This window comes from Physeter macrocephalus, unplaced genomic scaffold, assembly GCF_002837175.3.
Source record: "Physeter macrocephalus isolate SW-GA unplaced genomic scaffold, ASM283717v5 random_1226, whole genome shotgun sequence".
In the NCBI taxonomy this organism is placed as follows: Eukaryota; Metazoa; Chordata; class Mammalia; order Artiodactyla; family Physeteridae; genus Physeter; species Physeter macrocephalus.
Genome location: NW_021147075.1, coordinates 1 through 21,352, shown reverse-complemented (window position 1 = coordinate 21,352; position 21,352 = coordinate 1). Strand labels below are relative to the sequence as shown.

The 21,352-nt window shown below is 57.9% G+C and overlaps 2 protein-coding genes across 7 annotated transcripts; both read left to right on the top strand.

Moving 5' to 3' along the window:
- The first annotated feature begins 4,270 nt into the window (after positions 1-4,270).
- ASB10 (ankyrin repeat and SOCS box containing 10) lies at positions 4,271-12,213 on the top strand. 6 transcript variants are annotated; one of them, XM_055083659.1, is made up of 8 exons: positions 4,271-4,350; positions 4,982-5,220; positions 5,377-5,644; positions 7,936-8,022; positions 8,151-8,646; positions 10,984-11,097; positions 11,556-11,741; positions 11,905-12,213. In XM_055083659.1, the coding sequence occupies exons 1-7, from the start codon at positions 4,304-4,306 to the stop codon at positions 11,739-11,741; spliced, it is 1,437 nt and encodes a 478-aa protein (XP_054939634.1). In that variant the 5' UTR covers positions 4,271-4,303; the 3' UTR covers positions 11,905-12,213. The 6 variants fall into 6 exon arrangements, with proteins under 6 accessions (XP_054939634.1, XP_007126728.2, XP_054939635.1 ...); XM_055083658.1 differs by lacking the exon at positions 4,271-4,350 and having other exon boundaries at positions 4,680-5,220; XM_007126666.3 differs by lacking the exons at positions 4,982-5,220; positions 7,936-8,022 and having other exon boundaries at positions 4,304-4,574.
- Positions 12,214-19,669: 7,456 nt separating this feature from the next.
- LOC114485604 (homeobox protein GBX-1-like) lies at positions 19,670-20,192 on the top strand (the record flags this gene model as incomplete). Its single annotated transcript, XM_028487365.1, has 1 exon — positions 19,670-20,192. A coding segment is annotated over exon 1 (523 nt), but the record flags the coding sequence as incomplete, so codon positions are not given.
- Between the last annotated feature and the right edge of the window lie 1,160 nt (positions 20,193-21,352).

The window sequence follows — 21,352 nt, the reverse complement described above, 5'->3', positions numbered from 1 at the left end:
GTCAAGTGTCTGGACTCTCAGTGCCTGGGTCCCACCAGTGACGCTGGGCCTTCGGAGTCCTGGGTCCACCCCTAGCTCAGGCCCTTGGTTCTCTTGCTCCTATCAAATCCCCGTGGCCTCCTCTGAAACATCTTCCCTCGTTTGCCACAGTTGAAAATGGAACGGGAGGTGCAGTGCCAGGAGAGCAAAACAAAGGACGGAAAGAAAAGTAAGGGAAAAGAAAAGGAGAAAAAAGAGAAAAAGAAGAAGAAAAGGAAGGGAGAAATGACCAGGAAGGGGGTAAGGTACTGCCCGGACTCATGGACCAAGCGGGCAGGGACAGAATCTCAGAGAATTCCCAGGGGGAGGCTGGTCTTGGGAGAATCAGGGCCAGAGTTTGTGATGCGTAGAGGTGAGGGGGTCAAAGCCGAAGGATGGGGGACTTTCCTGGCAGTCCAGTGGTTAAGACTTCACCTTCCAGTTCAGGGGGTGCGGGGTCTATCCCTGGTCAGGGAGCTAAGATCCCACATGCCTCGCGGCCAAAAAACCCAAAACAGAAAACAGAAGCAATATTGTACAAACCCAACAAAGACTTTACAGATGGTCCACATCAAAAGAAATCTTTAGGGCTTCCCTGGTGGCGCAGTGGTTCAGAATCCGCCCGCCAATGCAGGGGACACGGGTTCGAGCCCTGGTCCGGGAAGATCCCACATGCCGTGGAGCAACTAAGCCCATGCGCCACAACTACTGAGCCTGAGCTCTAGAGCTCGCGAGCCACAACTACTGAGCCCATGAGCCGCATCTACTGAAGCCCACGTGCTCTAGAGCCCGTGTTCCACAACAAGAGAAGCCACCGCAATGAGAAGCCCGCACACTGCAAACGAAGAGTAGCCCCCGCTCGCCGCAACTAGAGAAAGCCCGCACAACAATGAAGACCCAACACAGCCAAAAATCATAAACAAAAATAAATAAATTAAAAAAGAAATCTTAAAAGAAAAAAAGCCGAAGGATGCTTCTGTTCTAGGAAGCAGATACGATGCTGAGAGCGCTGCCCTCCAAATCCATCCCTGTGATTAATGCCGGACACGAGGAGTACACAAGTGAGAGAGGAGGGGCTGGGGAAGAGCGACCAGGCCTGTGGGGTCTTGGGGTGACCTTGGTCCTGGGGAGAGTGGACCTGTGCCATGTGACCATGAGGTGGCAGTGTCGGAGTGTGGGTGTGGAGGCCGAGGGGAGAAGGCCAAAGGGGAGACGGGTGTGAGGTGTGATTCCCCGGGTCGGGGGCATTATGTGTTTGGGTCTGAATCCTGCGGCCACAGGCCTTGGGATCAGGCCTCGGTCTGTGGTCTGGGTGCAAGTGTCAGGCAGCTCGGTGAGGAGAGGCGGACCGGCGTGTGCGTGCGCACGTGTGAGATTATTTGTGCACGTGTGTGTGAGTGCGTGTGTGCCCCTGGAACCCTGACACGCCGTTGCACTCCAGCCTCTCCACGGTCAGACCTGTGGAAGAACCGGTTTGATAGTCTACACCCCAATCAGAGTTTTGACTCTGAGATCCTCCAGGTGGAGAAGAGGAAGGAAGTGGAACAAGAGATCGGGGTACAGGTGGGCATCCCTGCGGGCCCCCAGCCGCTTCAGGCTCTGTCCCCTCGGTCCCCTCACACCGCCACCAGCCTCCCGCCCGCCATCCGCTGCAGCACCCTCTCTGCACCGCCTGCCCTGCTCAGCCCGGGCTCCGTCTGGTCCATCTCGGTCCCCATCCTCCTCTGCCTCTCCTTGGTCACACTTTCTCCCTGCGGTGCGGATGCAACCCTGATGTGAGGGAATGGGAGGGGCTCTGAGCCCGGGGTCACACCCACCATCCTCCTCACCAGCACTTAAAGGGCTCCCTGAGACGTGCCAGCCCTGTGCCGCGCACCTTGGAAGCATTCACTCACACGCTCTTTCCAACAACGCGTGAGGCAGGCCCCGTGATTTTCCTGACATTATATATGAGAAAGCCGAGGCTGAGAGGTCATGCAATTGCTCAAGGCCACACAGACTTCCAAGAGTGGATCTGGGGCTTGAACTGAAAGCTCACCGACTCCATCCTGGGGGCTTCTCCCCACACCGATGCCCGTTGAGAGCAAGGCTCAAGCGGGGGCGGGATGTGGATCAGAGTTGGGGCGCAAGGGCTGAGGGTTCCAAAAGAACGACCCCCCTGCCCCGCTGCCTTCACTGGGCTGTCTGGCTCCTCCCTGAGGTGCCCCTCCACCCTGACTCAGTCCTCCCCCTCCTGCCTGTCCTCCCCAACCCCTGGTCGCCCCGTCACACCCCCTGCTGTCCCCCCAGCTAGATGAGCTGATGCGTCAGGAGCTGAAGAACCTGCGGCTGGCCGTGGACAGGGAGGAGGGGAGAACTTCGAAGCCTCCGAAGGCAAGATGAGGGGCCAGGGCAGAGACAAGGAAGGGCACACGCCAGGGAGGCAAGGAACACTGGTTCTAGCCCCACTTGGCACGAACCTCCTGTGGTCTCGCACGGTACTTTCCTGTCTCTGGGCCTCAGTTTCCCTGCCTGCGGAGTGAGGAGAGGTTGGATCAGCTAATCTGCAAGGTCCCTTCTACTCTAGGGTTTGGTTATTTCTACAAGAGCGTCTGGGAAGTCGGGGAGGTGAGGGCTCTTGGGCAGCGGTTGGGTGGGGTGAGGTGGGGAGAGAAGGTTCTAGGGAAAAAGGCTGTAGGGAAAGGCAGGCGTTTGTGGCCAGAGCAAGGGCTGCGGGTAGATCCAGTGCCTTCTCTGCAAATGTTCCACCGCTTTCCTCTGGACACCACGCCTCCCCCACCCACCTGCCCAAGCTCTGCACTGCTTGCTGTGACCCGCGGGGGGCTGCAGGGGTCACAGCCTCCTGCCCCTGGTGGAAGTCCACCCGTGGGCTCCCCTTGTTGTGGGAGCTGGAGTCGGGGAACTCGGGGAGCAGGGGACAGCCATGCCACCGAGGGCTGGGAGCCCCAGGCTTCTCTCCGAAGAAGCCAGGTAAGGAGTGTGTGAATAGAGGTCAAAGCGTGTTCTACGTGTCATGAGAGCCAGGTGAGGGGAGACCGCTGGGTGGGTGCAAGAAGGCCCTGTGCTGGGCAGTGGTCCGCAGGGGCTGGGTTGTCGTTTTGTGGGTTTTTTTTTAATTTTTAATTAATTAATTAATTTATTTATTTTGGCTGTTTTGGGTCTTCGTTTCTGTGCGAGGGCTTTCTCTAGTTGCGGCGAGCGGGGGCCACTCTTCATCGCGATGCGCGGGCCTCTCACTATCGCGGCCTCTCTTGCTGCGGAGCACAGGTTCCAGACGCGCAGGCTCAGTAGTTGTGGCTCACGGGCCCAGCCGCTCCGCGGCATGTGGGATCTTCCCAGACCAGGGCTCGAACCCACGTCCCCTGCATCGGCAGGCGGATTCTCAACCACCGCGCCACCAGGGAAGCCCGGGGGGCTGGGTTTTGAACGTCCTTTCTCCCCTTTCCCCTTTTCATCTCCCCAAGTGAAGTAGTCTCATCATCCTAAGGTGCCCGAATGGGCAGAGCCACTTCCTCCTCACTCTCCAGGTAGCGATGCCATGGGAGACCCTGGGGTCGCCCAGGGAGAGGGGGGGTCAGCACCGAGGTGGGCTGCCTGTAGGCCAAGCCCTCTTTTCCCTGCACAGAAGCCCGTCTTCCTGAGAACCCCTGGAGGGGATTCCTCACAGAGTGGGGTGTTCTCTGCCGTTGGCTCCTGCTGTACCCCCAACCTTGCCTTTGGAAGTGGGAAGGTGCGGGGCTCATTGGTGGCATTCGGGAAGGCAGGAGAAATTATCTGGTACCCACGCGCCCTCCCGCTGGGATCAGAGCCCCGGCCGCTGGAGGCCAGCGTGGTGAAGACCAGGATAGAAGAGAACGAGGGAGAAAAGGGCAGCTTGAAAGCCCCATCCCCCATCCCCACCCCTCCCCCTGCAGCAGGGTGCCACGCCTTGGCCGAAGCCCTCCCCGCCTCTGGGCTCCGTTCTCCTTTACCCCTGAAATTGTGGATTGGACACCAGGTCTGGGTGGCCCCTCCAACCCTGCTGCGTGCGAGCAGCTCTGGGGTGAAGCTCAGGGCTGGAGGGCTCCACCCTAATTCCCAGCCCCAGCCTGAGGCCTCCTTCCCTGCAGCTGACAGCTAGGATGTCCGGGCTATTCAAGGGCTATTTATGGCGTGGCCTCTGTGTGCTCCCTGCCCCTCCCACCCCGGACCCGCGCCTGGCTTGGGCCCAGCACCTGCCCACCCAGTCCGCCAGCGGCATCGCCCTGCGTCCCGCCGCTTGGGCTCTCTCTCCCTGAAACTGGCCATGCCAGGGAGAAGGAGCTCCCCTCCCCACCGGGGACACCGTCTGGGGTGCGTCCGCTCGGCCTCAGCCTGCCGGGTCTGGGGGCCCCAGTCCTGCCCAGCCTGGGAGGCCCCTCAGCCCTCGCCGCTGCTGTGCCGGGACATGGCGCTGCAGAATGCCCTGTACACTGGAGACCTGGCGCGGCTGCAGGAGCTGTTTCCCCCGCACAGCACAGCCGACTTGCTGCTGGAGAGCCGGGCTGCCGAGCCTCGGTGGAGCAGCCACCAGAGGGGTGAGGGGCGGCCGGGGGACACGGGGCTGAGGGCGGGGGGCCTGGGCGGAGCGCACCAGGCGCAGAGGTACCAAGTGCTTGAGGACAGGGAGAGGTCCGGGCTGTTTCTCTCCCACCCTGAGGCTCACCTAAACCTTGGCCCGGGAGAGAAGTCATGCGGAGCCCAGAATAGCTCCTGCTGAACCCAGTGGCCAGGTCAGCCTCGGCTCAGGGACACGGAGACACTCTCCTTGCATCTGTTCCCGTCCCCTCCTCCTCTCCTCCTCTCTGCCTTTGGCCCCTACCTCTCCTCCCCGAGCCCCCAGCCCCCTTCCCCCGCGCTCCCACGCTGCCCTCATGAGCTGGTCCCCGGAAGGGTGCAGGGAGCAGGGCGAGCCCCCTGGTGACCGACATGCCCTCTGTGCCAGGCTGGTGGAGAAGCCCAGCGGAGGGTCCGCAGAGCGCCCGGAGTCAGGCCCGGGACCCATCGTCACCCGCACGGCATCGGGACCCGCCTTGGCCTTCTGGCAGGCAGTGCTGGCCGGGGATGCGGGCTCTGTCTCCTGCATCCTCGCCGACTCCAGCACAGGCCTGGCTCCGGATTCCGTCTTTGATACCAGCGACCCAGAGCGATGGAGGGATTTCCGCTTCAACATCCGTGCTCTGAGTACGGGCCAGGGTCACTGGGGGGTCTGAGCGGGAGACGGGAGCCTGGGGAAGGAGCTCTGGCCTCCCTCTTCCCGGCCTCTGCCCACACCCCCCGTTGCCTGGCAGCTCCTTGCCTCCCTCCGGGGTCTGAGGCCCAGGTCCCGTCTCTCCCCAGGACTCTGGTCGCTGACGTACAAAGAGGAGCTGACCACCCCCCTGCACGTGGCGGCCAGCCGGGGCCACACGGAGATCCTGCGGCTGCTGCTGAGACGGCGGGCGCGGCCAGACAGTGCCCCGGGGGGCCGCACCGCCCTGCACGAGGCCTGTGCCGCAGGCCACGCTGCCTGCGTGCACGTGCTGCTGGTGGCAGGAGCCGACCCCAACGTCCCTGACCAGGATGGGAAGCGCCCCTTGCACCTCTGCGGCGCGGCCGGCAGCCTCGAGTGAGTGACCCCTCACCTCAACCCCCGTTCCACTCGTAGGGGAGGCAGAGAGACGAGAGCGCAGGAGGACGAGGGAGCGTGTCAAGGGCTGGCAGGCCTGGTGAGCTGGGATGGAGGAGCTGGGGCTCAGGTGGGAGTCAGGATGCGACTTCCCCCCAAGCCATCCTACCACTGGCCCGGTGGGCTTTGGAATGGCCTGTACTTGCACCAGCTTCTGCTTCCCCTAGAAGGGCCGGAGGAGGGCTGTAGCAGGGCCCGGCTGCGCGGCCGGCGCGGGGGAAGTTGTGGTTCCTTTATGGGGAAGTGGTGTAAAGTTTTCATTTTTTCTGAGCTTATGTCCCAGGCACTGTGAGAAGTACAACAGTAAATAAGGCACGATTCTGCCCTCAGGGAACTGACTGTCCAGTGATCCAGAGAGGCTGTTGAGGATGGCAGGCCCCCAGTTAGGGCCTGTGGTGGTCCTCGAGGTAGGCCAGGGTCTGGTTCTCAGCTTCGCAGGTCTGGCATTTCCCTATTGGCAGGCACCCTCAGATCAATAGGCTTGGGGACTGAGCCCAGCTAACCAGGCTCACAAGAAACCAGTGGCTACACCCAAATGTAATAACGCACTATTTACTGTAGAGGATATTCCTTTACGGTGACCCAAATAATTGTGCCCTGTGTGTAGGGGACCTTGGAGAATGAGTCCTCATAATTTTTGGATGAATCTGGAAGCCCGGCAAAGGGAGCCTTGGCAAATCTATGAACTAACTGTATATACGACAGAGGCCTTCTCTCTACTGACTACACACCTGCCAAATTTCACATCTTGCCCCTGAATGGCACCAAGTTTTTGATCCTTGGGTCCCCCTTTTGTGGACCTTCTCCCTCCTGTCAACCTCATCGGCCCTCAGAGGATTCTACTGACTTCCTCGTCTTACGGGTTCTACATCAGCGTGGTCCAATACAAGTATACCATGAGCCACGTATGTAATTTTAAATTTTCTAGTAGCCCTATCAAGGCATGAAAAAGAAACAGGTGAAATTCATTTTTAAATCGTGGTAAATTACACGTAACATAAAATTTACCATCTTAACCGTTACTCAGTGCACAGTTCAGTGGCACTAAGTACATTCACACTGTCGTGCAACCATCACCACCATCCAACTCCTGAACCGTTTTCATCTCGCCAAACTGAAATTCTGTATCCTTTGAACAATAACTCCCCCTCCCCCGCCCCCCCAGCCCCTGGCAACTACCATCTACTTTCTGACTCTATGAATTGGACTGCTTTCAGCACCTCTTACGAGTGGAATCATACAGAATTTGTCCTGTTGTGACGGGCTTATTCCATTTAGCATAATGTCCTCAGGTTCTTGAGGCTGTAGCACGTAACAGAATTTCCTTCCTTTTTAAAGGCTGAATAATATTCCATGGTATAGATCACATTTTATTTATCCATTCCTCTATTGACGGACATTTAGAATGCTCCCATGTTTTGGCTATCGTGAATAATGCTGCTATGAATATGGGTGTATAAATATCTGTGGATCAAGTGAAATTAATTTTAATAATATATTTTATTTAGCACAATGTATCCAAAATGTCATCATTTCAACATGGAACCAATATAAAAAGAACACATGAGATACTTTACATTCTCTTTTTGTACCAAGTCTTCAAAACTGGTGTGTATTTTGCGCTCACAGCACGTCTCCATCAGGACTAGCCATCCTGCAAGGGCTTGGTGGCCACACGTAGCTGATGGCCACTGATTTGGACGATGCTGTTTTGTGCTGGCCCACGTTTTTCATTCTGGCCGTGTTTCAGCCCAGGCTCCCTGAGATCGCACTTGGTGACAACCATTCCTTCCTTTTTTTGAATAAGCAAGTGTATTTTAAAAATTATTTTGGAGAATTTCAAACATATAGAAAGGTGGACAGGATAATATAATGAGCCCCCATGATCCACCACCATCTATGCCACCCACTGCCCCCACCCAACGCGGCCATTATGAACTCTTATGCTGACAGCTTTTCAGGCATTGTCTTATATGCCGCTCACAGCAACCTCTTCGGTCTAGGTATTAGCAATCATCCCCATTCTACAGATGAGGAAAGTGTCACTCAAAGACGCTAAGCTCCCTTAGCCTTGAATTCCAGGGCACACACCTTGGCTGGCATACACAATCTTCTGAGAGGACCATCCCGGAGCAAATCTGGCTGTGGCCGATTTTGGTTTTGTCCTCTCTCCCACCGTCCCAACTTCCATTTGCGCTCACTTCTGGGTCCCCTTCCCCCTCCTCCTCCAGTCCCAGCGTGCAGAGCCCTGGCTTGAGAGAGGGCACTAAAGATGCTGCAGGATATTGCTGGATGCCCAGTGCCAGGCAGGACGGAAGGTGAGGAGCAGACAGCAGCAGGAGCCACCCAAGGGTCCCCCCAGGTGTGCTTTGCTCAGACCGGCAGGAACACAGGGGTGAAGGTCTGCCCCCCGTTTTCCTCCCCTCGGCCGTCTCGCCCTCACTAGGTGTGCAGAGCTGCTCCTGAAGTTTGGAGCAAAAGTGGATGGTCGGTCCGAAGAGGAGGAGGAGACCCCTTTGCACGTGGCCGCCCGGCTGGGCCACGTGGAGCTGGCAGACCTACTTCTCAGACGGGGAGCATGTTCCAGCGCCCGCGACGCTGAAGGCTGGACCCCGCTGCTGGCCGCCTGTGACGCCCAGGCCACCACCACCCACTGCCTCCAGCTGTGCCGCTTGCTGCTCTCGGCCGGGGCCGACGCCGACGCTGCTGATCAGGACAGGCGGCGGCCCCTGCACCTGGCCTGTCGCCGAGGCCACGCGGACGTCGTGGAGCTGCTCCTGTCCTGCGGCGTCAGCGCCAACGCCATGGACTATGGGGGACACACGGCCCTGCACTACGCGCTGCGGGGCCCGGCCGCAGCCCTGGCCCAGAGCCCAGAGCGCACGGTGCGGGCGCTGCTCAACCACGGTGCCGTCCGCGTGTGGCCTGGGGCTCTCCCCAAGGTACGGGGCTAGGGCCAGAGGGGGGGCCACGAGAGCGAGGGCGTGGGGAGGTCCAGACCTGTGCTTCCGCTTGCTCTGGTTGCAGCTCCAAACTTGGGCCCATAGGTCAGTACTTTGTCTTTCATTCATCAAGTAAGCAAAGCCCGGGGCTTCCCTGGTGGCGCAGTGGTTGCGCGTCCGCCTGCCGATGCAGGGGAACCGGGTTCGCGCCCCGGTCCGGGAGGATCCCACGTGCCGCGGAGCGGCTGGGCCCGTGAGCCATGGCCGCTGGGCCTGCGCGTCCGGAGCCTGTGCTCCGCGACGGGAGGGGCCGCAGCAGTGAGAGGCCCGCGTACCACAAAAAAAAAAAAAAAAAAAAAGTAAGCAAAGCCCAACAGGGGGCAAAGAGCACACCAGCGGGAGGGGTGTATGCATGTGTGTGCGCGCACGTGTATATACACTGTGTGTGTGTGCATATACACGTGTTTGTATGTGCGCATGTGTTTGCATGTATGTGTGATGAAGGCAGACTGAAGGCACTGGGGCCAGATCATAAAGGATCTGAAAAGACAGAAGGAGCCAGGACTGATGCGGGCGGCAGGGAGTCGTTTCTTCGTCAGGGGAGAGAGCTGATGAAAGAAGCATTTAGGAAGCTCCCCTGGCAGTGGGAACATGAGACACGTCAGGCACAGGAGACACTCGCCCAGGGCAGGGTGATAAGCCTGGGTCGTGAGGTTCAAGGCCTCCTGACCATCTGCAGATGGACACGGTCCTTGTTTCCAAGAGCTCAGCAGAACGTACACCACCGAGACCAGCAGCTGCTATCCTGGCGCCAAAGAAAAACACCTTTCACTGTCAATTTCCAATCTCTGTCTTATTTTACATTAATATCCCCCGGGGTGGGTTCAGCTTGCAGACCTGTGCTACCAAGGCACTGGCAGGGGACACTATCCGTGTCTGGAGGGGCTACATAATATCACGGAGGATGCTGGACCTGGGGTGGGGACCCTCGTTCTCCAAGGAGCTGGGTCAGGATGGGTATAGGGCAGCAGGCTGCGCGCAGGTTCCCCGCCCCGCCCCCGGGCTTGAACCATCCAGCCCCGCGGGGTCCTGGACGCTCCCCTGCTGTCCCTGCCCCTCTCCTTCACTCATAAACCTAGAAGCATCTGTCTAGATTCCTAAGCAAGACCAAATAGTTAAACAGCCCGAGAGTTCGGCAGATTGGTTTCCCCTTTGGGAAAATACAAGAAAATCAACAATTAACACTAATTAATCTCCTATTAACACCAGATAATTAGGAGACGAGCAATTCCCTGTAATCTGACAGTGGTTCTGACAGCTAATGATTTCCCCTCTGGGGAACGGGTGGGAGAAGGATGCAGAGCAGCAGACGGATTTCCTGGGACCCCACTGCCTGGTCCCTCCAGTCCTGTTCTGTCCACACTGCCTTGGGGACAGGCTGGCACAGCAAAGTGCCCCATTCGTCCCTTCATCTGGCCTCCACGACATCCCAAGCGATCACAAAGTTGGCATTCATCTCCCACAACCTGCAGCTGCTCCAGGCTTGGCTGGGGTGCCTGTCCTCCAGTGAGGAACCCCTCCCTGCAAGGAGGCCTCTATGGACACACCTCCAGGCTTGGATTGCTGGAACTACAACTTGGGCAAGTTACTTAACTTCTCTGTGCCTCAGCTTCCCATGTCTGTAAAATGGGGATAACAATAGTCCATACCTTGTAGGGACGAGGATTAAGAGTCAACACACGTGAAGTGCTAAGAAAATATCTGGCATAAATTGTGTACAATAGAAATGCTAGCTGTTGTGCTGGTTTCCTGTCGTGGCCATAACAAAGTATCACGAACTGGGTGGCTTAAAACAATAGAAGTGTATTCCCTTTCAGTTCTGGAGGCTGGAAATTTGAAATCCAAGTGTAGGTAGGGTTGGCTCCTTCCAGAGGCTGTGAAGGAGAACCTGTCCCAGGCCTATCACCTAATTTCGGGTGGCTGCCCACAATCTTTGGCTTGCTTGTAGACGCATCACTCCAATCTCTGCCTGTGTCATCACATGACATTCTCCCTGTGTGTCTGTGTGTCTGTTTTCTCTCATAAAGACAGCAGTCATATTGGATTAGGACTCACCCCAATGACCTCATTTTTAACTTGATTACATCTGCAAAGACCCCATTTCTAAGTAGGTCACATTTATAGGTACTGGGATTAGGGCGTCAACATACCGTTTGGGGGACTCCGTTCAACCCACAACAGCTGTTCCTTGGCTGTCTGGCCATCCTGCGTGGACGGACAGGGTACCAGCAGTGTGTGGTAACCCCTAGAGCATTGACGCAGCTCTGCCCCCTGCAGGTGCTGGAGCGCTGGTGCACGTCCCCGCGGACCATTGAGGTCCTGATGAACACCTACAGTATCATGCAGCTTCCTGAGGAGGCGGTGGGCCTGGTGCCTCCTGAAACTCTGCAGGTCAGATTCTAGGACCCTGAACACACACTCATTCAGCCTGCCCCAAGAGACTTCCACCGCCTTAAGGGAAGCCCTGTGGGTCCCCCCCTCTGCCCCACAGAAGTTACTCAGAAAAAGAAAACTCACATTGTGAACACCCGATGGAGACACCCACTGGCCACCAGCCTCCCCTCTTTTTTTTTTTTTTTTTTTGGCGGTACGCGGCCCTCTCACTGCTGCGGTCCCTCCCGTTGCGGAGCGCAGGCTCTGGACGCGCAGGCTCAGCAGCCACGGCTCACGGGCCCAGCCGCTCCGCGGCATGTGGGATCTTCCCGGACCGGGGCACGAACCCGCGTCCCCTGCATCGGCAGGCGGACTCCCAACCACTGCGCCATCAGGGAAGCCCCAGCCTCCCCTCTTTAGGAGAAGTAGGTGCCACTTGTCCAAGACTCCTTCTGAGACCCTCGTTCTGCCCCCAGAAGTACCACCATTTCTACTCCTCCCTCTTGGCCTTGGTGAGGCAGCCCAGATCGCTGCAGCATCTGAGCCGCTGTGCCCTCCGCGCTCACCTGGCGGCCCGCCTGCCCCATGCCCTGCCCCGCCTGCCCCTGCCAGCCCGCCTGCTCCGCTACCTGCAGCTGGATTTCGAGGATGTGCTCTACTAGGTGAGCCCTGGGCTCTGTGGACAGTCCCAGCCATTGGGGGCTGGGGTGGGGGAGTGGGGGGAATGGGTCGGAGGCAAGAGAAGAGTTGGGGGCAGGGCCCTAGACAGAACCACCCAAATTCCCAGACCACCGGCCGTCTCTGAATCCACATGTCTCCTTCCAGATGTCCACTGCCTTTTGAGAGAGTCTGAAAGCAGATGCCCCGTGCCCTAGGGGATGCCAGCCCACGGCTCACAGCGCCTGGAACTCAGGACTGAGTTGAACGGATCCAGGCGGAGGTGGCCCTCTCAACAGGCAGATGTGGATGCTGTCATTCCCACCAGGAGAGGCAGATGGGCCATGTGGCCAGGTGACATCTGATGGAGAGAGAGCCGGGACTCATGGCAAATGACATATACTCCTCTTGGGGGTCCCCTGAGGCCCCCTCCAGCTTGTCCAAACCCTGTATGCACATTAAAAATCTCCAGGCCTGTGTTACTTGGTGCTGTCTCCAACAGCCCTTTCTCTGAGCTGGCTGGTTCACAGGGCACTCGAGATGGGCAGATTTATGGGGTCTCCCTGGATCTACCCCATGGTGGCAGCTGTATGGCATCCACTAGCTATTGAGGGACCCCAGGCAGACCTGACCCTCTGGCCCGTGCTGTGGGGGAACAGCCACCAGGTGAGATAGTATCAGAAAAGGGCTGAAGGAGAGCCAGCCAAAGGACAGGGGCCAGAGGACGGGGCAGCAAAGAGGCTTGTGTAGGGCAGAGCCGCTGCGGAATGAGGCAGTGCAGACAGGGGGGCAGGATGGCAAAGGCAGCCTTGGGGTTAGGCAGTGAGGTGAGGGTCAGGAAGACAACAGGAAGGTGGGTGCACAGGCCAGCGAGCACCGCACGGTAACCACGGTTCAGGTGAGAGTGAAAGTCCCAGGTTTAGAAAAACCAAAACAACTCTACCTACTTCCTGTCCTGTAGGTCAGGGAGCGCCAGATGCACACCTGGTTCCTGCCTCTCTCGTAACTGCTCCTTCAATTAGGCACTGAGCTGAGAGGTAACACCCCTGGGTTCTAGTCCCAGCTCTGCCATTAACTTGTGGAACAGAAGTCCCGTCCCTTCTCTGGGCCCAAGTTTCTGCATGTGTAAAACAAGAGACAAGGAGAGAGTCCCTTAGGTTCTTTGCAGTACCAGGATTTTAAGAACTTGTAGGCGCCCCGGCACCCAGGAGGCAGCCTGCAACCACTGGAGGGAGGTGGAGCTGCTCGGAGCCACGGAGCAGCCAATCCAGTGCACTGTGATGCGTGACGTCAAGGGTCGCCGGACGGATTTCCCAGGGCCCCAGAGTGCGCACGCGCCGGAGTTCACAACTTTCCCACCAGCCGCTGGGAGCGAGGCGGCAAATGGCGGGGCTGAGAGGGTGTGAGGCGGCGGGGGCGGGGCCTGGGCGAGACCGACCGCGCGAAGCTCGAGAGGGCGTCGAGAGGGCCGCGGAGGTGAGCGGACCTTGATTCCCACCTGGCCTCATGGGCCTTGGGCTGACCGCCCCGTTTGGGCTTCCACGTGGGGGGCGCGGGGCGAGGATGGGACCGCCCGACGGGAGGGGCTGCGCCTGGAGCCCAGGCCCACAAGCAGTGGCGGCCGACCGAGGCCTGGCCCCTCATTTGTAGACGCTCCAGGCCGGGCCAGTCCCCACAGGCCCACCTCACAGGGGAAGTGGGCTCAGGGTGAGGAAGCGGCTTCTGGCCGGGCTTGCAGTCTCGCGGGTTCCACTCACTGCTTGGGGCCTCCCCCGGGGAGCCCCGTCTTGTCCCAGCTCGGGGTCCTGGGGAGAATGCCCCCCTGGCCATTCGTTTGTTTAGCAGAGGTTTGAGTGCCTCCTGTGGCCTGGGCGCCGGCGACACAAAGGCCTGGCTCTCTGGTCCCCACTAGAAAGTTCACTCGAGTGGGGACAGAGACACTAAGCAAACAGACGGGCAAGTATTAGAGTGATAGGCCCTTCGCAGAGGAATTCCCCGGTGATTGGCCAGGAGTGTCTGGGAGCTATTTGAGTTCAGGTGACGTGGAAGCCTCCTCTTTGAGTAGGTGACATTGAACCTGAGGCCTGAGTGACAAGGAGGAACCAGCCATGTGAGTGGAGTGGGGAAGAGAGGGGAGTGACATGAACTGATTTCTGTTTTGAAAGATGGCTTTGGCTGCGGAGTGGCTTGGGGGAGGGGAGGGGAAGGGAGGGATCGGGGGAGGGAGAATCAGAGACCAGTTAGGAGGCTACTGCAGCAGTCCGGGCAGAGATGGGAAAGCAGTAGGTGAGACTTGGGACTCTTCCTGGAGACTCACTGGGACTTGTTTTTTTGTTTTGTTGTTGTTTGTTGTTGTTTTTATTTTTGGCCACACCGCGCGAGAATGAGGGATCTTAGTTCCTGGACCAGGGATGGAACCGCCCGCTGCCTGCAGTGGCAGCGCAGAGTCTTAACCACTGGACCGCCAGGGAAGTCCCTCAGTGGAACTTGTTGATAGAGTAGATGTGGGGGGGCTGAAGGAAAGCATAATCCAGGATGACTCCCCTCCCCTTTTTCTTGGTGGAGCAAAACTGGATGGATGGTGGTGCTAATTACTAACGTGGGGAAGATGAGAAAAGGGCAGGTGGTAAGGGAATCAGAAGGTCTGTTTGGGAGACGTTAAGTTGGAGCTGCCTATTAGACGTCTCGAAGAAGCTGCGTTACGTGGTCATTTGGATCTATGAATTTGGCATTCAAGGGTAAGGACACGCCTGGGGATATAAATAGGGAGAAAATGCATGTGTTTGCATGTGAAAAATGTTTAAAGCTCTGTCCCAAGAGAATCCTGAGTCTCAAGGGGACGACTTTCCTGAGAAAGTCCTGTTTATGCATTTTGATGGAAATTCTAGTTAATTCCCATCCACGTCATTCATTTTGTGCTTGCTGAGCCCCATGTTTTAGGCACTAGATATTATAGCTATGAATGAGACCTGCTCCCACCCTCAGTGAATTTTCCATGTAGTCTGAGAAACAGGTGTGTGAATAACGAGTTCAAATACAAGGGGGCGATTAAGTGAATGCAAGAGACGTGGGAGCAGGAGCTGAGGGCCCGAGGGGAAGACAAGGATAGGGGCAGGGGCCTGGAAGACTTCCCAGAAGGCGGGGTGCCTCTCCAAAAGTGATTAGAAGGGGGAAGGATTTCTGACCATATCTGGAGAGCACTGGTTCCTTGCCAGATGCCTTTTTAAGGAGGGAGGGTGTAAGAGGAGAAGGGCAATGTGTAGTGGTCAATATGAGAGGCTGCTGCCCAACTTCACGCATTCTCCCCTTAGCAGGGCAGTGTTAGGAAGGTCCCTTCTGGGGTTAGACATCCAGACACTCTTACAAGCCAGGGAGCTTCCTCCTCAGCCTCCTGGCTGCGGGTCCCCGCGGGCCCAGAACCTCTCCCCGGTAATTGCTTTCCGTAATGTGTTTGCTCCAAACCAATTTCACGCCTCCGTGAGGACTCCGCCCTGCACTGGAGCCGCGGACCTCCCCACCACCAACCTACCCGCGTGTATCACGTGCGCACACACAATCGGCACACATTTAACACGATACACAGGGTTCAAGTACCTGGATACAACCAACATACATGAACCTACGCGTGTGCATACTAGACTTTAAGACTCTCGTGTACAGTCCCCCTGCCCAACCAGTGCACTCACAGTTAAGTCCCCTGCAGCGCCCAGCGCGCTCGCTCTTGGACGGCTCACCTGGTGGTGTTCCTTTGCCCTCGGCGCGTCTCCTAGACTAACGCCAGGGGGCGCTGCAGTACTCCGCACCTCTTTCGAGGTGACGCAGTTGCGCGCTGCTGCCACCAGAGGGTACCCGCGGACAGAGCCCGACGTTCCCCACCGTAAGTGGACACTGTCCCGCCAATGAGTGAGGCGAAGGTATATTTGGATTTGACGTAAGAATACTTCGTTCTTTCTGGGTGCTGGTTTCCAGTCTGTGAAGGGGAGGCCAGATGATGGGGTCGACATAGGCTCAAGCAGAGAGGGTAGATTCAAAATAAAATTCCTCTGTAGGAGCATGTCCCCAACTGGTGGAGTAGTGAGATGGGACAAGTCAGCACGTGGGCAGTTAAAGAAGCACTTTTAGCCTTCCATTTTAGACAGTGAGGGGAGGTGCTTCCCTACATGGGCCTGTTCAGGGTTTCAGTAGGAAAACCGCAGAGTTTTCTTCTCAGTAAAGAAAGGAGCCAGCTCTGTTCAGGTTTGATAGTGACAGCTTCTGTCCTTGGTACTGATGGGAGAGTAAGAAGCAGTTTTTGGAGAGCCACTGATTTGGGGAACTTCCATAGTTGACCACCCTGCTGTTCTTTGTCCATTTAGTGCAGGAAGAACTCATCTGGAAGGTTATTTCCTCATATTTACTTGATCCTTGCCCTGGCTTTTTGACAAGGCAGAGTAGATATTAATTGCTCTCTCTCTCATGGATGGAGAAGTTAAGTCAAAAAGGGACCAAGGTCACATGGCCCAGAGAGGGGTTAGAACAGGAACTTAACTTCAGGTCTTTTTACTCCAGCCAAGGCTCTTTTCCTTTTACCATGCAGCCTCAGTTCCACGGTCCATGAAAGGGCAGGGCAAGGAAATGGGCTGCTTCAGTTGCCACTATGTATGTGAGGGTTTTATTCTAGTTTAGCTACTGAATGTCAAGGACTGTGCAGAAGTCACACTTCATGACCCCAGCATAGAAAGGGAACAGATCAAGGATAAAAATGGATTATAAAATACAGTATCTAACCAACACACACCACACCAGGGCAATACAAAGTCCCCGAGGCCTCACGTGCCTCATTTCAGAGTTGGTGGCCCACTGGGCTTTGTTGGCAACAAGCTTTAAGCCTGTACTCTCTGTGCCAGCTTGAGCAGAGAATTCCACTTTACTGAGTATAGTTCTGGGCAATAAGCTCTTGGCTTGAACTGGGTGACATACATCTTCAAGATCACAGGGTCTTTAACCTTGAGTCCTTGACAATGCATGATCCATTCTATCCCACCAAAGAGTGACAGGCCTATTAAAGTGGCCTTTTGCTGAGGAGACTAGTGGGAGGGAGATGTTTCAATATATATCCTTTTGAGCTTTTGGAATTTTGTACTAGGTGATTTTATTACCTATTGCAAAAAGTGAATGCGGTTGCTTTAAAAATGCCTCTTCCTTCAGCTTTATTTGATTGGTGGTGTTACCACTCATACAGCTTTAATTTCAGTGATTGTGGCCCAAAGTTCCCTTGGTACCTTTTCAAGCCAATAAGCCTCTATTATATACCCAACACTGTGAAGCCATCACACCAAGTACTGACCTCTCACTTTTTAAGTACAGTACACTTTTTAAAAAATTTATTTGTTTATTATTATTTTGGCTGCATTGGGTCTTCGTTGCCGCGCGCGGGCTTTCTCTAGTTGTGGCGAGCGGGGGCTACTCTTGGTTGCGGTGTGCGAGCTTCTCACTGCGGTGGCTTCTCTTGTTGTGGAGTACGGGCTCTAGGTGCGCAGGCTTCAGTAGTTGTGGCATGCGGGCTTCGGTAGTTGTGGCGCGCGGGCTTAGTTGCTGTGTGGCATGTGAGATCTTCCCGGACCAGAGCTCAAACCGCAGGGCTCGAACCCATGTCCCCTGCATTGAATGCAGGCGGATTTTTAACCACTGTGCCACCAGGAGAGTCCCTACAATACATTTTTGAAGTCTGGTCTTCCATACTGGTACCGTGCAATGCTTGGTTAGTTTTACAAAGGGTTCTGAAGAATATCTTTAGGAGGCTGGACAAGGATTATCGTAGTACTTTAGGATACTGTTCCCAGACCTGAGTTAAGGCACCTCTTCTTTCTCCCTGGAGCCATGTTCCCACCAGACTTGTCTCTCAGAAGTTTCACTGAGTTCAGTGTAGAGCCCAAGATAGATCAGGACTGCATGGAAACCACCCTCTTCTCCCTTTACCTCTCTGATGTACTGTGAGTCAAGCATCACCAGAGACGCTTTCCTTCTAGGGTCCCACCCTCTTCTGTCCCACTCTGGTGACAGTGTTTTTCAGGGTGCTGACTTTAATACATCAGCCTGACATGAGTGGTGTTCATAGGCCAACACAACACTCCTGATGTGAACAGAGGTCACTGAGATGCAGAGTTCCTACCTGCCCCGCTCTCTCTTGGAACGCTGAGACTCTGGTGTAGGTTTTCCTCCTCACCTAAACCAAATAACTTCTTCTGTTTAGATTGCCTCTTCCTAAACTTGCCTGGCTTTGCTACTATTACTTTCAACTTGCTTGGCTCTCCCTGGCCCCACCTGAATAACAGTTTCCCAGTGACCAGATGACCCTCATTTAGCTGGCCAGGCTTGCTCTGTGTCCTGAAGCTCCGGTCACTCTTTTTCTGTTGACTTGCCTGTCTTAAGTCTTTCTTGCCCACTGACCTGAGGCTGCTATCAAGCAAAAGTGCCCATGACTTTTGCCTCCAGATTGACAAGTCTACTTCTGGGAATCAGGAGGAGGGGGAGGGTAAAAGGCGCCGCCATTTCTGTGTCGGAGAATGGGGGAGGTGAGCAGAGTCATCTGCAATTAGCGGCTAATTAGCGCTGCTGACCCTTGGGGCTCATCAGCGCTCCTGGGGCCAGCCCCCAGCAATCAGCCAGGGCAGGTCGAGAGTGTCAGGCCCGGGAATGAATAGGGCTCATCAGCGGCGCTGGAGTCGGGGAGCCAATCAGGGAAATTAATAGCGGAAGGGAGGGAGAGAGAGCGAGGGAGGGAGACCGAGATAGACAGACAGACAGACAGAGATACAGATTTAGGCGAGAAATGAGGGGGGAAATAGAATAAAGCGGATGGGATAGGGAGTGAGAAATAGGAATAATCAGATGGGAATAGGGATAGAAACGAGGGCGGGAAAGGAAAAGGTGGGAGGAAGAGGAGGGAGAAGGGTGAGAGGAATGGTAAGTACTTGACTTACAGTGAGGGCACTCGAGGAAATTACCCGCAGAGGCCAGAGGGAGGGACTCGGGGAGTGCGCGATGGAGGGGGAGTGAGGGAAAGCCAGTGCCAAGAGGGACCAGGGGGAGAGTGTGAATGCGGGCTACCGAGGAGGAAAAGGGTCCGGGCCGAGGGGCCCAGGGCCGCGGCGGCCGCGAGGAGCGCGCCCCCTGCCGTCCCCGCCTCGCCGCCCCGGGGGGCGCCGAGGCCCCGGCCGCCCGCCCGCCGCGCCTTGCTCTCGGGCCCGCCCTGTCGTCCGCCCCAGGGGCCGGGGAGGGGCGTCGGGGGCGGGGGCCACGCCGGGGGACTGGCCCGGAGTCCGACGGGGGGCGGCGGCCCGGGGCGGGGGCTCTGGGGTCCGGCCGCGCCCTCGCTGCGCTCTCCTCGCCGGCCGCCCCGCGCGCGGTCCGCGCCGGGCCCAGCTCCCAGTCCACGCCCAGGGCTGGGTGGGCAGAGGGGGGGCGGGCCGGCTGGAGGGAGGGGCACCGGCCCAGCAGCTGCCGCTGCCTTCTCGTCGGCCGCAAACTTTCACAAAGCGGCGTGTCCGGCCTCATCAATCTCCATTAATAATAGTTGGTTGGGCTGCGGGGGGCGGGCGGGGGTCCCGGGCCGGCCGGCCGGCCGGGCCGCTGGGAACGGGTTCCGCGGAGGGAGCGGGAGCCGGGCGCGGCGGCTGCGGGCGGAGGGAGGAAGTGAAGCGTAATTTGAGGAAGATGGATGAGTCCGGAGGGCGACACCCCCAGCCCTCCCGCTCGCCCGCCCCCTCCCTCCTTATGAGAGAGAGAGGGAGCGCGGCGCCGGAGCCACACTGCGCCGAGCCCGCGCCCCGCCGGCACCTCGGCCCAGGAGCCGGCGAGCGAGCCCTGCGTGTCCGCGTGGGGCGCCCGAGCCGCGGGGCGCACGGCGGCGCCCGGAGGGGAGCGCCCTGGGGCGACCGCAGCTCCGGGCACCATGCAGAGAGCCGGAGGCGGCCCCGGGGGCGGGGGCGGCGGCGGCGGCGGCGGCGGGGGCCCGGGCACTGCCTTCTCCATCGACTCCCTGATCGGGCCGCCGCCGCCGCGCTCCGGCCACTTGCTCTACACCGGCTACCCCATGTTCATGCCCTACCGGCCCCTCGTGCTGCCGCAGGCGCTGGCCCCCGCGCCGCTGCCCGCCGGCCTCCCGCCCCTCGGCCCGCTGGCCTCCTTTGCCGGCCGCCTGACCAACACCTTCTGCGCGGGGCTGAGCCAGGCCGTGCCCTCGATGGTGGCGCTGACCACCGCGCTGCCCAGCTTCGCGGAGCCGCCCGACGCCTTCTACGGGCCCCCGGAGCTCGCTTCCGCCGCCGCCGCCACCCGAAACAACCCCGAGCCGGACTGCCGACGCCCGGAGGGCGGGCTGGAAGCCGAAGAGCTGCTGCCCGCCCGGGAGAAAGTGGCAGACCCCGCACCGCCCCCGCCTCTGCACTTCTCAGAGACTTTCCCAAGTCTGCCGGGTAAGTGCCGGGCGACCAGGGCGCCGGGCGGGAGGCTCGTTCACCTGGAAGTCCCAGGCAGCTCAGAGTCTCGGCACCTGCCTGGAGCCCTGGAATCCCAGACCCCCAGGTGGCGGGCTCTGCGGAGCCACGTCCAATACCGCTGCCCTGGCGGCAGCACCGCCGCCCCGCTGTGTCTGCAGAGTGCCCGCAGCCTCGCCGGAGCCTCGCCGGAGCCTCGCCGGGGCCTCGCCGGGGCCTCGCCAGCGCTCCCGCCAGGGCAGTGCCTTTCCTCCCAGCAGACTAGTGCTCCAGCCGCAGCTCCTGCGTGTCCTTTTCAGAAGCCCTTCATTTTTCTTCTCTGCTGGGGATAGAGAAGCTGCCAGTGTGGGATTCCTGGGGACACCAGCAAGACCCCTGGGTGCGGGTACAGTGGGGCAGCTGTCCGTTCATTAAGGGCTCCTGAAGAGGCGATCGCACTGACCCCAGACGGGCTCTGTGAGCGCAGGCACAGCGAGGGTCTTAAAGTGGTGCCCGCCGTGAGGGCGGCCCGTCTTTCTCTTAACGGTTGTAGAGGGCACGTCTTCATTGGCGCATTTAGAGCTAAGCCTTGAAGAACCAAGTAGGGGTCCTAAGGGAACATTAGCTAGCAGGGGGCCTAGCACTGCTGGACCGAGGGTGACTGGGAGGCCAAGGGAGAGGTTACACGCTGGGCTGAGTTGAGTGTGGCCCAAAAAAGGCCTGGAGTCCAGAATCCAGCTAAGATTCTGGAACCGGTGAGATTCAGCTAAGAGATATTCAGGATTCCTGGATCCTCCATAGGAGGATTCCCTCTCAACAGAGGCAAGGTGTTTTCAAACTGAACCCTGTTGCGAATCAGTCTAAACAGGCTTCCCTATTGATCCTTAACCTCCAGAAGCTGGAGAAGCTTTCCGCTATCCAGGGGCAGATTCAGGTGTGCTGAGGTCCAAAGCTTACGCAATTTGGTGGGTGGGCCCTATTTAAGAAAAAACGGGCTGCGTGCAAGTGTGGCGATCCTGAAGCTTAAAGTTCTTTAGCATCAAGAGGAACCTGCCTCTGCTTAACCAGGTTAGCAGGTGGAAGTGACCCAGGAGGCCTGGGGGCTGACTCTAGTGGAGACAAGAAGGAAAGCCAAGAGCCCTTTTGTCCTTTGCCAGGAG